Raw genomic sequence first — 13,282 nt, 5'->3', positions numbered from 1 at the left:
TGCCGTTTGGAATCCGCATCACCTGACCATTTTACTGGTAGAATTGGACAACGCACTTATACTTGATGCCAGTCGGCAATTATTCCGCTGTGCATCCTGCATATATAGAAATGCATCTTTTAAATGCTCTATAGGCAATAATATACTATCCTTATCTAGGATATCAATATTTCCAGTCAGAGAATCCGACCATGCCAACCCAGCACTGCACCTCCAGGCTGAGGCGATTGCTGGTCGCAGTATAACACCAGTATGTGTGTGAATACATTTTTGGATACCCTCCTGCTTTCTATCAGCAGGATCCTTAAGGGCGGCCATCTCATGAGAGGGTAGAGCCCTTGTTCTTACAAGCGTGTGAGCGCCTTATCCCCCCTAGGGGGTGTTTCCCAACGCACCCTAACCTCTGGCGGGAAAGGGTATACAGCCAATACTTTTTAAGAAATTATCAATTGTTATCGGGGGGAAACCCACGCATCATCACACACCTCATTTCTCAGATTCAGGAAAACTACAGGTAGTTTTTCCTCACCAAACATAATACCCCTTTTTGGTGGTACTCGTATTATCAGAAATGTATAAAACATTTTACATTGTCTCAATCATGTAACGTGTGGCCCTACTGGAAATCACGGTTGTCTCTTCACCGTCGACACAGGAGTCAGTATCCGTGTCGGCATCTGTATCTGCCATCTGAGGTAACGGGCGCTTTAGAGCCCCTGACGGCCTATGAGACGTCTGGACAGGCACAAGCTGAGTAGCCGGCTGTCTCATGTCAACCACTGTTTTTTTTATACAGAGCTGACACTGTCACGTAATTTTCAACAGTACATCCACTCAGGTGTCGACCCCCTAGGTGGTGACATCACTGTTACAGACACTCTGCTCCGTCTCCACATCATTTTTCTCCTCATACATGTCGACACAAACGTACCGACACACAGCACACACACAGGGAATGCTCTGATAGAGGACAGGACCCCACTAGCCCTTTGGGGAGACAGAGGGAGAGTATGCCAGCACACACCAAAGCGCTATATATATATACAGGGATAACCTTATATAATTGTGTTTTTCCCCTTATAGCTGCTGTATGTTCTAATACTGCGCCTAATTAGTGCCCCCCTCTCTTTTTTAACCCTTTCTGTAGTGTAGTGACTGCAGGGGAGAGCCAGGGAGCTTCCCTCCAACTGAGCTGTGAGGGAAAATGGCGCCAGTGTGCTGAGGAGATAGGCTCCGCCCCCTTTTCGGCGGCCTTATCTCCCGTTTTTCTGTATATTCTGGCAGGGGTTAAATGCATCCATATAGCCCAGGAGCTATATGTGATGTATTTTTTTTGCCATGTAAGGTATTTTTATCATGTTTTATTGCGTCTCAGGGCGCCCCCCCCAGCGCCCTGCACCCTCAGTGACCGGAGTGTGAAGTGTGCTGAGAGCAATGGCGCACAGCTGCAGTGCTGTGCGCTACCTTATTGAAGACAGGAACGTCTTCTGCCGCCGATTTTTCCGGACCTCTTCGCTCTTCTGGCTCTGTAAGGGGGCCGGCGGCGCGGCTCCGGGACCCATCCAGGCTGGGCCTGTGATCGTCCCTCTGGAGCTAATGTCCAGTAGCCAAGAAGCCCAATCCACTCTGCACGCAGGTGAGTTCGCTTCTTCTCCCCTTAGTCCCTCGATGCAGTGAGCCTGTTGCCAGCAGGTCTCACTGAAAATAACAAACCTAAACTAAAACTTTCACTAAGAAGCTCAGGAGAGCCCCTAGTGTGCACCCTTCTCGTCGGGCACAGAAATCTAACTGAGGCTTGGAGGAGGGTCATAGGGGGAGGAGCCAGTGCACACCAGATAGTCCTAAAGCTTTCTTTAGATGTGCCCAGTCTCCTGCGGAGCCGCTATTCCCCATGGTCCTTACGGAGTCCCCAGCATCCACTTAGGACGTTAGAGAAATAGGATTTTAGTACCTACCGGTAAATCCTTTTCTCCTAGTCCGTAGAGGATGCTGGGGACTCCAAAAGGACCATGGGGTATAGACGGATCCGCAGGAGCTTGGGCACACTATAAAGACTTAAACTGGGTGTGAACTGGTTCCTCCCACTATGCCCCTCCTCCAGACCTCAGTTAGAAAACTGTGCCCAGGAGAGACGGACATTTCGAGGAAAGAATTTATACTTCAAACACAGTGAGTGTTATACCAGCCCACACCACGAACATACCGCAAGCCATGGCCTTCAACAGAATACCAGCCCACGGTATGAAAACCATACAGCAATATGCTGAGAAAATATGTAACACAACCTGTGTGTCAACCCAACCAATAATAAGAAACCACATGCCACGGCATGAACAACATCAGCAATAGCCTGACAGAGAAGAATCACCACAAAGTGCAACCAAAATCAATAACTGCAGACACAGTACGCACTGGGTCGGGCGCCCAGCATCCTCTACGGACTAGGAGAAAAGGATTTACCGGTAGGTACTAAAATCCTATTTTCTCTTACGTCCTAGAGGATGCTGGGGACTCCAAAAGGACCATGGGGTCTATACCAAAGCTCCAGAACAGGCGGGAGAGTGCGGACGACTCTGCAGCACCGATTGAGCAAACATGAGGTCCCCATCAGCCAGGGTATCAAACTTGTAGAGCTTAGCAAAGGTGTTTGAAACCCAACCAAGTAGCCGCTCTGCAAAGTTAACCCGCTGAGACACCTCGGGCAGCCGCCCAATAAGAGCCCACCTACCTAGTAGAATGGGTCTCCCCCGACTTCGGTCACGGCAATCCAGCCGTAGAGCTAGCACGCCGAATCGTATCACAGATCCAACGTGTAACAGACTGCATAGACGCAGGCGCCCCAAGCACGCTGGGAGCATACCGGACAACCAGAGCCTCTGTTACCCCAAACTGAGCCCAATTGGCGACATAAATCTTCAAAGCCCAGACTACATCGAGAGACTTTGAATCGGCCAATGCTGAAGTTACCACAGGCAACAAAATAGGCAGGTTGTTGATAAACACCGAAAACCCTTTTCGGCAGAACTACTATCCGAATTCTAAATTCTATCCACTTGGAAGATCAAACAGGGGCTCTTGTGAGACAAAGCCGCTACTTCCGACAACCGCCTCGCATGACCACTCTCCAAGAGAGAAAATTTAACACAACCTTTAATAAAGGTTCCAATCAGTGAGACACAAGAAACGCAACACCACGTCAAGATTCCACTGTGCCAATGGGGCACAAATGGAGGTTGGATGTGCAGTACTCCTTTCACGAAAGTCTGAACTTTTTTTTTTTTTTTTTAAGAAAATTTATAAGGCCAAAACTGCCCGGAAACCCAAATACGGTGGTAAGGCTTTGCCGTTACTTCTTTTCTAGCATGAAGAAGTGTGGAAATGACCTCACTGGGAATACCCATTCGGACTAGGATATGGCGTTCAACCGCCACGCCGTCAAACGCAGCCGCGGTAAGTACTGATACACGCCCGGATCTTGTTGTAACAGTTCCTCCCGTAGAGGAAGAGGCCAGGGATCTTATATGAAGAAATCTTGAAGAACTGGATACCAAGCCCCCCTTGGCTAGACCGGAACAATGAGGATCGCCGGAACCTCTGTTCTTCTTACGTTTATCACCTTCAGCAGAGTGAAAGCGGAGGGGACACATATACAGACTGAAAACACCCAAGGTGTCACGAGGGCGTCCACTGCTATAGCTCGAGTGATCCTTGACCTGGAATCCTATTCCTGAGGTCTCTCGTTGAGGCGAGACGCCAACATGCCCAATTGAGACACTGCTCAAAGACTTGTCACTTCTGTGAAACTTCTCCATGACGACAGTCTTTCTCCCGGTTGGAGAGCGCATCTGCAGAGGAAATCTATTTCTCCTTCGTTTACGTCCGGAACGAAGACTGCTAATATAACGTTTACCAGTCTTTCCACTCAGCGGAAAACTATTTCAGCTTCTGCCATTGCCGCTTTGTTCCTTGTTCCGCCCTAGCGACTTACTTACGCCACTGCTGTCAAGTCGTCTGACAGAATTAACACGGGCAGATCACGAAGAATATGTTCGTTGAAAACCGCTCTTAATTCAAGAAAGCTTATTGTAGACAAGCTTCTCAGCCTGACCTTTTCTTCTGGAAATACCTCCCATGTAAGGACTGCTCCCCAGCCTCGGAGATCTGCACACATGGACACCAGGATCTAATCCTGGATCCCGAACCTTCGTCCCTCCAGGAGGTGAGAACTGAGCAGACACCACAGGAGCGGTATCCTGGCCATTAGGATTATATTTCGGAGCATGTGCCGGTGAGACCCGGACCACATTCCCAACAGGTCCCATGAAAACCACTCTGGCATTCGACCTGCTCACCGAAAAGGCCTCTTACGCCGCACCCAACTTCTTCATCAACGGAACATATTGATGAAGTGGCACTACAAATCTGATCCGACTCAGGATCCTCAGACCTCTTTTCCACAGGAAACACAGAACCTCAACCGTTCAGTATCTACCCTGATACTACCTCCGACATCTGCGCCGTTGGGAACAACAGCCATTCCCTGTGTTGAAGAACAGTCAGAGAGAAACAACGATTTGCACCACTTGTTTCTTGACCTCGCCTCAATCAGGCGAACATCTCAGTACATAATAACAATGGCTCTTACTATTGAAAGAACACCATCATACTACCATCACTCCAGTGAAATGGCCAAGACACTCCTGGCTATCCCTCCAGGTAATCTGATTGCGTAGAACGACGCATGTAAACTTTTTTTTTTTTTTTAAATAACCGGGACAGGAGGACAAGGCCCTGAACCTGACGCACCCCTGGTATGGCGTCGCGTACTACCTCCTCTTCCAGAGGGGAAACGGCAATATCCATTAGAAAATCAGTGAGGGGAAACATCTGTAACTCCAGAATGTCCCCCTTTGGATTCTATAAGTAACTCACCGGTCCTAGTCTATACCCGGACTAACTGAAAGTAGTAACTGAGTCCTCACCGGCGCGGGGTCCCGCCATATAGACTCTGCGACATGTGGTGTATGTGGTAGAAATAGAAACAACATCCTCTTCTGCGAACCTAACAAGGCTGCAGAACTCTTACCTTTTCACCTTCCACAGGCTGTACAGAAAGGGAAAAACAAAAAACTGTATTTAACCGATTAAAATGACTGCATCCCCCAAAACAATGCGTCACCAACTGTTGCCAGGGAATCTAACTCCCGAAGTTAGACTTACCAGGAATATCCACCGAGATTGGCTGAACTGAGGCATCCCCCCCAACCAGCGGTACACCGTCCCAGGGAAAAACTCCAGTAACTCTCGGAGTCAGCCTCAGCAGTCCCCCGGCCACACTACCTGTATACGTACGGCAGCCTGTCTCAAAGGTATAGAGAAGAACCAACCTAAGGAACCTCCCCTCACTCTATAGGGTAAATCTATTTTATGACTTATCGAACACAAACACTCCCTCATGTGCCTGTAATGCAAAAAAAACCCACAGCATAGAAAAATATCATATCACTTAGCTTTCCTGTATACGATCCTTTGAGACAGGGCCCCGTGTCGACCAGTCGTTGACTTTCACAATGGGGGTCATTCCGAGTTGTTCGCTCGTTATTTTTTTCTCGCAACGGAGCGATTAGTCGCTAATGCGCATGCGCAATGTCCGCAGTGCGACTGCGCCAAGTAAATTTGCTATGCAGTTATGTATTTTACTCACGGCATTACGAGGTTTTTTCTTCGTTCTGCTGATCGGAGTGTGATTGACAGGAAGTGGGTGTTTCTGGGCGGAAACTGGCCGTTTTATGGGTGTGTGTGAAAAAACGCTGCCGTTTCTGGGGAAAAACGCGGGAGTGGCTGGAGAAACGGAGGAGTGTCTGGGCGAACGCTGGGTGTGTTTGTGACGTCAAACCAGGAACGACAAGCACTGAACTGATCGCAGATGCCGAGTAAGTCTGAAGCTACTCAGAAACTGCTAAGTAGTGTCTATTCGCAATTCTGCTAATCTTTCGTTCGCAATTTTGATAAGCTAAGATTCACTCTCAGTAGGCGGCGGCTTAGCGTGTGCAAAGCTGCTAAAAGCAGCTTGCGAGCGAACAACTCGGAATGACCCCCAATATTCCATCCGTGGCGGAAAAAGAATAACCCTTCGGACTTCTGGAGAGGGTGTGAGTCACAGCCGACCTAGAGCTTTATCAACAGAGCGACCAGCACATGAGAAGGAATACTATTACACCAGTATTCATCATAAATCATAATATGAATATACATATTGTAATACACATATAGATACATATCCTAAATATATATATATAACATACATATAATTGGATTGTCTCGAGCCTTCTGGTCCCCAGTGACATTAATGTGTTCTGAACGTGTATGATCATGTACTGAAAAGCCCCAGTTGTGGATCTACCAGGAAACATTATAGTCGACAGAAAACCCCAGTATTCGTCGACAGCAGGGATTAGTAGCCAGGCAAAATTACCGTCTTGCGACCCCAAGCGGTCCGAGGGAAGTAACGTACAACTATATATACACAGGTATAAGTCAGATACAGCATGTCCATTTACCCCCGGTGACAACAGTTGGTGCCGACAGGGTCACCCACATACCATTGTGCCTCCCCTATAATATTTACTTTTTATGTTGTAGCAAGTACCCACGTGCGTCGGCGATGCCGACAGTGAACCCCATAGGTGTTTATAACAGAACACTCACGCCTGTCGACACAAGTGTACTAAAATGGGTATATCTGACAGGGAGCACACAGAAAATACACACAAGAATGATTTCATGCTCATTCCTACCTCAACTAGTGTTATCTATGTGTAACATAACACTAAAACACTGTGCCCCCCCCCCCTTGTTTGTGCATTACATACTTCTTGGCGGGGACAGAGAGAAAATGGCGCTGACCCTGTATGTGTGCGGGCTAAGCCCCGCCCCCCTCGGCGCGCTATAGCTCCATTATATTATATATATACACAGGTCGGGCACCGTAAATAGTGTAAGACACTATATACCATCGGAAACTAATGCTGCTCAGGGCGCCCCCCCGTGCGCCCTGCGCCCAAGCAAACCATCGGCGCGTGGGAGCACCGGCGCGCAGCGCGCCCGCAGCTATCAAATGGCGGGGGTATCGGCCGCGGCGTCTGGGGCCCATCGTATGCACCTTTTTTCCTAGTGAAACCAGCCCCCAGTAACTGCCGCCCAGGGCACTCCCCCCCAGCGCCCTGCACCCATGGAAGCCGGCGGCGCTGGAGAAATGGCGCGCAGTGCGCTATAACATGCTGGCGGGGGTCTGGGACACGGAGCCCCGGCACCGCAAATGCAATACTTTACAGCCCTTTAAAAAAAAAAACTATAACTTGCTGCCCAGGGCGCTCCCCCCCCAGCGCCCTGCACCCGTGTAAGCCGGCGGCGTGGGATCAAAGGCGCGCAGCGAGCTGTAACATGCTGGCGGGGGTATGAGACACGGTGCCGAGGCACCGAAAATGCTTTCACTGCCAGCCTTATCTAGAAAACAGTAACCTGCTGCCCAGGGCGCTCCCCCCCCAGCGCCCTGCACCCTGTGAGTGCTTTTAGTGTGTGGGAGCATGGAGCGCAGCGCGACCGCTGCATGTTACCTCCGTTACTGAAGTCTTCTGCCGTCACTGAAGTCTTCTGTTCTTCACATACTCACCCGGCTTCTTTCTTCTGGCTTCTGTGAGGGGGAGTGACGGCGCGGCTCCGGGAACAAGCAGCTAGGCGCACCAAGTGATCAGACCCTCTGGAGCTAATGGTGTCCAGTAGCCGAGAAGCAGAGCCTTAAACTAAGAAGAAGTAGGTCTGACTTCTCTCCCCTCAGTCCCACGCTGCAGGGAGCCTGTAGCCAGCAGGTCTCCCTGAAAATAAAAAACCTAACATAAAGTCTTTCAGAGAAACTCAGGAGAGCTCCCCTAGTGTGTGTCCAGTCTCTCCAGGGCACAGAATCTAACGGAGGTCTGGGGGAGGGGCATAGAGGGAGGAGCCAGTTCACATCCAGTTTAAGTCTTTATAGTGTGCCCAAGCTCCTGCGGATCCGTCTATACCCCATGGTTCTTTTGGAGTCCCCAGCATCCTCTAGGACAGGCTTTCCCAACCACGGTCCTCAAGGCACACCAACAGTGCAGGTTTTAGTGATATCCAGGCTTCAGCACAGGTGACTTAATTAGTAGCTCAGTTATTTTGATTTAACCATCTGTGCTGCAGCCTGGATATTACTAAAACCTGCACTGTTGGTGTGCCTTGAGGACCGTGGATGGGAATGACTGCTCTAGGACGTAAGAGAAAAGGAAAAAACTCATGTCGACCTTTTGACCTGTCGACCTAGCACATGTCGACCTAGCGACTGTCGACCAAAACATTGTCGACCTAGACAGTGTCGAACTTCAGACCAGATCCCGTACAGATACCCAGGTCGGTTTCTACATTTAATCCTGAAAGAGGAAATATACTGAATAGTTCTAATTTCATGAACTTGGCGGCATTGCAGAAGAAAACGATATTTACTGACACTGGGAATGGCGTCCTCCAGAAGGAACCTGGACTGCTTCCTGCCGATCCCCCGCCTCGTCTGTCGCGGACAGTCATGGGGCAGCAGGCTGCAAGAAGAAGACCATACGTCAAATAAAAGCGGATTGCGGCAATGTTCACGATCTCAGCATCTGCTGCCTACGGCCATTGACTGGGCACTCTGGGAGTTGTAGTGCTGAGCTGTGGCAGGTGGGCGGCCAGGAAATGTGACAGATATCGGGAAAATGCTTTATGTTGGGCTTACACATATATAATTGTGAATATAGGTGATCTATGGATTACTTCAGGGGTGCCACTAAGGGTGTGCGGGCCGCAGCGGGTGACACCACCTGTGGGGGTAACACCAAAATAGCAGATGTGCCGGAACTCGGGAGAGAGGCTGGGGGCTGGCCAGTGTGACAAGGGTGCATTGGCTTCATGCCACGAGGCCTTACCCCTCTCACAACCGCGAACGCCTTAGGCGCGCGCCCACACTACGATACTACGGCAGCGGGTGTCACCAATAGTAGTGACGCTGCTGCATCAGGTAATTATCATTTTATGTTTTGTAGCATTTAATTATTCATAGACAAGGTGCAGTACACAGTGTCCTTCTGCTATGTGACAATAGCCATCTAGCACATGCATACTGTAGGTAAGTCACCGTGGCTGTACGTATGCTCTTATAGCAAGAAAGTGTCAGCTAATCTGTATTTAATGCTAGCACATAGAATAGCGTATTATCCATATATACATATGTGGTGTTAAAAGTTGGGGAGGGGGGGGGCGCAGTAAAATGGTCTTGGGGAGTGCGGGCAAGCTCCCATAACACTTTGAAAGACAGACGTATCAAACCTTCAAGGGAGATACTGTATGTAGAGAAGTTTCCCATAACAGCCAATCAGATTATAGCTACCATTCATCTAGCACGGTCTATAAAATGACGTCTGTGCTGATTGGATGCCATCTCCACATCCCAATCCCAGGTGTGATATATCTCCCTGTATCTATGTAGTATAACGCCTGAGTCGCGCAGCCAGGGATGTAACCGTACCTGTTTTTGTGAGAGTATTTGCTTCGCCCTCTCTTCTTTATGTCTCCACCGGACCTATTCTCTGTCTGACCAAGCAGTTTGTCTGGCAAAAGCTTGCCGGGCGGACTTGGCGGAACTCGGATTCTCAGTCGGAAGATGCACTTTTTTCTCTTGATCTCTTTGCCACAGAGAAACCTGGAGTGTCGACAGAATTCAGCGGAGGAGGATCAACGTGGGGGCGGTATAATCACAAGACAGAGCATGAACTATAAGGACGCACAATACTTCTAGGTAGGCTGCACGAATGATGTTTGCAGACATCACAAGCTGACCTAGTCCGGTATTCAGAGACCTTTAGGTTCACACGACTGTTAAACAACAAGTACTGAAAAACAGTAACCCACCACCATGTGTGCCTGAAAAAATGGGAGTGAAGGGAAGGGAAGGACAGGGAAGGGGAAGGCTCACCTGCTCTTATAGCTGTTTAGTGCATCTAGAAGGTGCTGACCTCGATCTTCAACTGGGGTGACCGACAGCTAAAACGGAATGATTGACAGGTCAGACAGCAGCGACATGAGAGGCTGAAATTAGGCATTAACACTGGGTAACATAGTATTCTGAAAGAACAGCATTATATTCATTGCAGTTAAATGAAATATAGCAAAGAGAAAATAACAATATGGCAGATACTGTAACTGCAGATATACACATATATACACACATATATATACACAGATATACACACGCTCAGTGCAGTCCCTGTAATATATTCTGTTCAGGCTTGTGTGCTTAAAGCTTTGCCCAAAAATAACTATTGTTGCACTACAAAACATAGCATGCCACGTTAGCCTATGGGAGGTGTGCTTTAACAACTGCTCAATGAATTGAGAGGGGGAAGGTTTTCTGTCCTTGTAGTGCAGCAGCATATGCATAAATACAGTACAGTACATTACATTGGGGGTCATTCCGAGTTGATCGCTCGCTAGCTGCTTTTAGCAGCACTGCAAACGCTAGGCCGCCGCCCTCTGGCAGTGTATGTTAGCTTAGCAGAAGTGCGAACGAAAGAATCGCAGCATTGCTACAAAAAAAGATTGTGCAGTTTCTGAGTAGCTCGAGACTTACTCCTACCTTGCGATCACTTCAGACTGTTTAGTTCCTGTTTTGACGTCACAAACACGCCCTGCGTTCGGCCAGCCACTCCCCCGTTTCCCCAGGCACGCCTGCGTTTGTATCTGACACGCCTGCGTTTTTCAGCACACTCCCGGAAAACGGTCAGTTCCCTCCCAGAAACGCCCCATTCCTGTCAATCACTCACCAATCAGCAGTGCGACTGAAAAGCGTCGCTAGACCTTGTGTGAAACTGCATCGGCTTTTGTGAAAGTACGTCGCGCGTGCGCACTGCGCGCCATACACATGCGCATAAGAGACGATTTGTTTGCCTGATCGCTGGGCTGCGAACAACGGCAGCTAGCCAGCAACTCGGAATGACCCCCATTGTTACAGCGACATTAGTGTAATTCATGCTGTGACCACAAGATCTAATACCGGAAACCCAGAGACGATTTCACAAAGAAAAAAAGTTCCTTTGTGGAGCACTCTAAAGGAACTTTTTTTCTTTGTGAAATCGTCTCTGGGTTTCCGGTATTAGAGTATGTGATATTCAGTTCCGTGGAGCACCTCCAGCTGGGATACTAAAGGAATGTAAGAAAATTATTGTAATTGCTGGTTCATATACATTGTATCTATTTATTACTGTTTATGTTTTGTGCGGGATATACAGTTTTCTTTCTATATCTGTGACCACAAGATGGCAGCAAAGCCTTGGTTTTCCACACTATGATTTTCTGCTGTGAGGTTTCCAGAGTTCTCAACATGAACCAGCTCAAGTATAGCAGCAGCGTAGAAGGAAAATCATTCACAGAAATACAGACAGGCTCACAGCTGACCTGGGAGGAACACACTTGTATGACTGCTTTACAACCGTTCCTGGTTGCTCCGATTACTATGTAGTGATTGCGTTATGCCAAGTCCAACAGTAAATCTAACCGCTGCAGTTATAGGCTTTAGAACCCAGTTGATGGACATCGGCCTGTGTTATAACTTGTAGATATCGCGTCACTTCTTGTCCTGCACTCTGACTGGCTGGAAACTGAGCTCATGCCGCTAGTAAGTGGGAAACCCCATAGGGAAAGGGAGCTCATTGGCCGCTGTAGAAAGCAGTCAGTATTGCAGACTAGCCACCAGAAAGGAAAGCTATACTGTACACTTCCCATCAGTGTACATGAGCTATCATGACAGCTTGTATTATAGGGGCTCCATACAGTGCTCTAGTTGCTATGGAGGGCTGTGTTCTACATTAGCCAGCAGGAAAATTGCTTTAAAATATACATAAACCCCTAGAGAAGATGTCTGTACCCCAGTAACCATAGAGGTCAGTACCGTCCACTAGTCACAATGTAGGGTGTCTGTACCGTACACCAGTCACATTGTAGGTGGTCTGTACTGTCCACCAGTCACAATGTAGTGGGTCTGTACTGTCCACCAGTCACAATGTAGTGGGTCAGTACTGTCCACCAGTCACAATGTAGTGGGTCTGTACTGTCCACCAGTCACAATGTAGTGGGTCAGTACTATACAGCAGTCACAATGTAGTGGGTCTGTACTGTACACTAGTCACAATATAGGGTGTCTGTACCGTACACCAGTCACATTGTAGGTGGTCTGTACTGTCCACCAGTCACAATGTAGTGGGTCTGTACTGTACACCAGTCACAATGTAGGGGGCCAGTACTATACTGCAGTCACAATGTAGGGGGTCAGTACTATACTGCAGTCACATTGTATTGGGTCAGTACTGTACACCAGTCACAATGTAGTGGGTCTGTACTGTCCACCAGTCACAATGTAGGGGGCCAGTACTATACTGCAGTCACAATGTAGGAGGTCTGTACTGTACACCAGTCACAATGTAGTGGGTCAGTACTGTACACCAGTCACAATGTAGTGGGTCTGTACTGTACACCAGTCACAATGTAGTGGGTCAGTACTGTACACCAGTCACAATGTAGGGGGTCAGTACTGTACACCAGTCACAATGTATTGGGTCAGTACTGTACACCAGTCACAATGTATTGGGTCAGTACTGTACACCAGTCACAATGTAGGGGGTCAGTACTATACTGCAGTCACAATTTAGGAGGTCTGTACTGTACATCAGTCACAATGAAGAGCGCCAGTACTGTACACAAGTCACCATGAAGCAGGTCAGTACTGTACACCAGTCACAATGCAGAGGGTCTGTACTGTACACTAGTCACAATGAAGGGGGTCTGTACTGTACACCAGTCACAATGGAGGGGGTTTGTACTGTACACCTGTCAATGAAGGGGGTCAGTGCTGTACACAAGTCACAGTGTAGGGGGTCAGTACTGTACACCAGTCACCATGAAGAGGGTCAGTACTGGACACCAGTCACCATGAAGGAGGTCAGCTCTGTACACCAGTCACCATGAAGAGGGTCAGTACTGTACACCAGTCACCATGGAGGTCAGTACTGTACACCAGTCACCATGAAGGTGTGTACTGTACACCAGTCACCATGAAGAAGGTGTGTACTGTACACCAGTCACAATGAAGGAGGTGTGTACTGTACACTCGTCACAATGTAGGGGGTCAGTACTGTACACTAGTCACCATGGAGGTCAGTACTGTACACCAGTCACCATG

The 13,282-nt window shown here is 48.6% G+C and overlaps 1 protein-coding gene across 2 annotated transcripts in view; it reads right to left on the bottom strand.

Annotated features, from left to right (window-relative positions):
* The window catches only part of PHF19 (PHD finger protein 19), an 80,500-nt gene that overhangs the window by 12,983 nt on the left and 54,235 nt on the right, over positions 1–13,282 (bottom strand). For both annotated transcript variants that reach the window (XM_063935987.1, XM_063935988.1), the window contains exons 10-12: positions 10,025–10,092; positions 9,578–9,751; positions 8,525–8,612 (exon numbers count right to left, since the gene is read on the bottom strand). In XM_063935987.1, coding sequence (XP_063792057.1) covers positions 8,525–8,612; positions 9,578–9,751; positions 10,025–10,092 — 330 coding nt within the window. The remainder of the gene's footprint in view (positions 1–8,524; positions 8,613–9,577; positions 9,752–10,024; positions 10,093–13,282) is intronic.

Source organism: Pseudophryne corroboree, chromosome 8, assembly GCF_028390025.1.
Source record: "Pseudophryne corroboree isolate aPseCor3 chromosome 8, aPseCor3.hap2, whole genome shotgun sequence".
In the NCBI taxonomy this organism is placed as follows: Eukaryota; Metazoa; Chordata; class Amphibia; order Anura; family Myobatrachidae; genus Pseudophryne; species Pseudophryne corroboree.
This window is presented reverse-complemented; position numbering and strand designations above follow the sequence as displayed.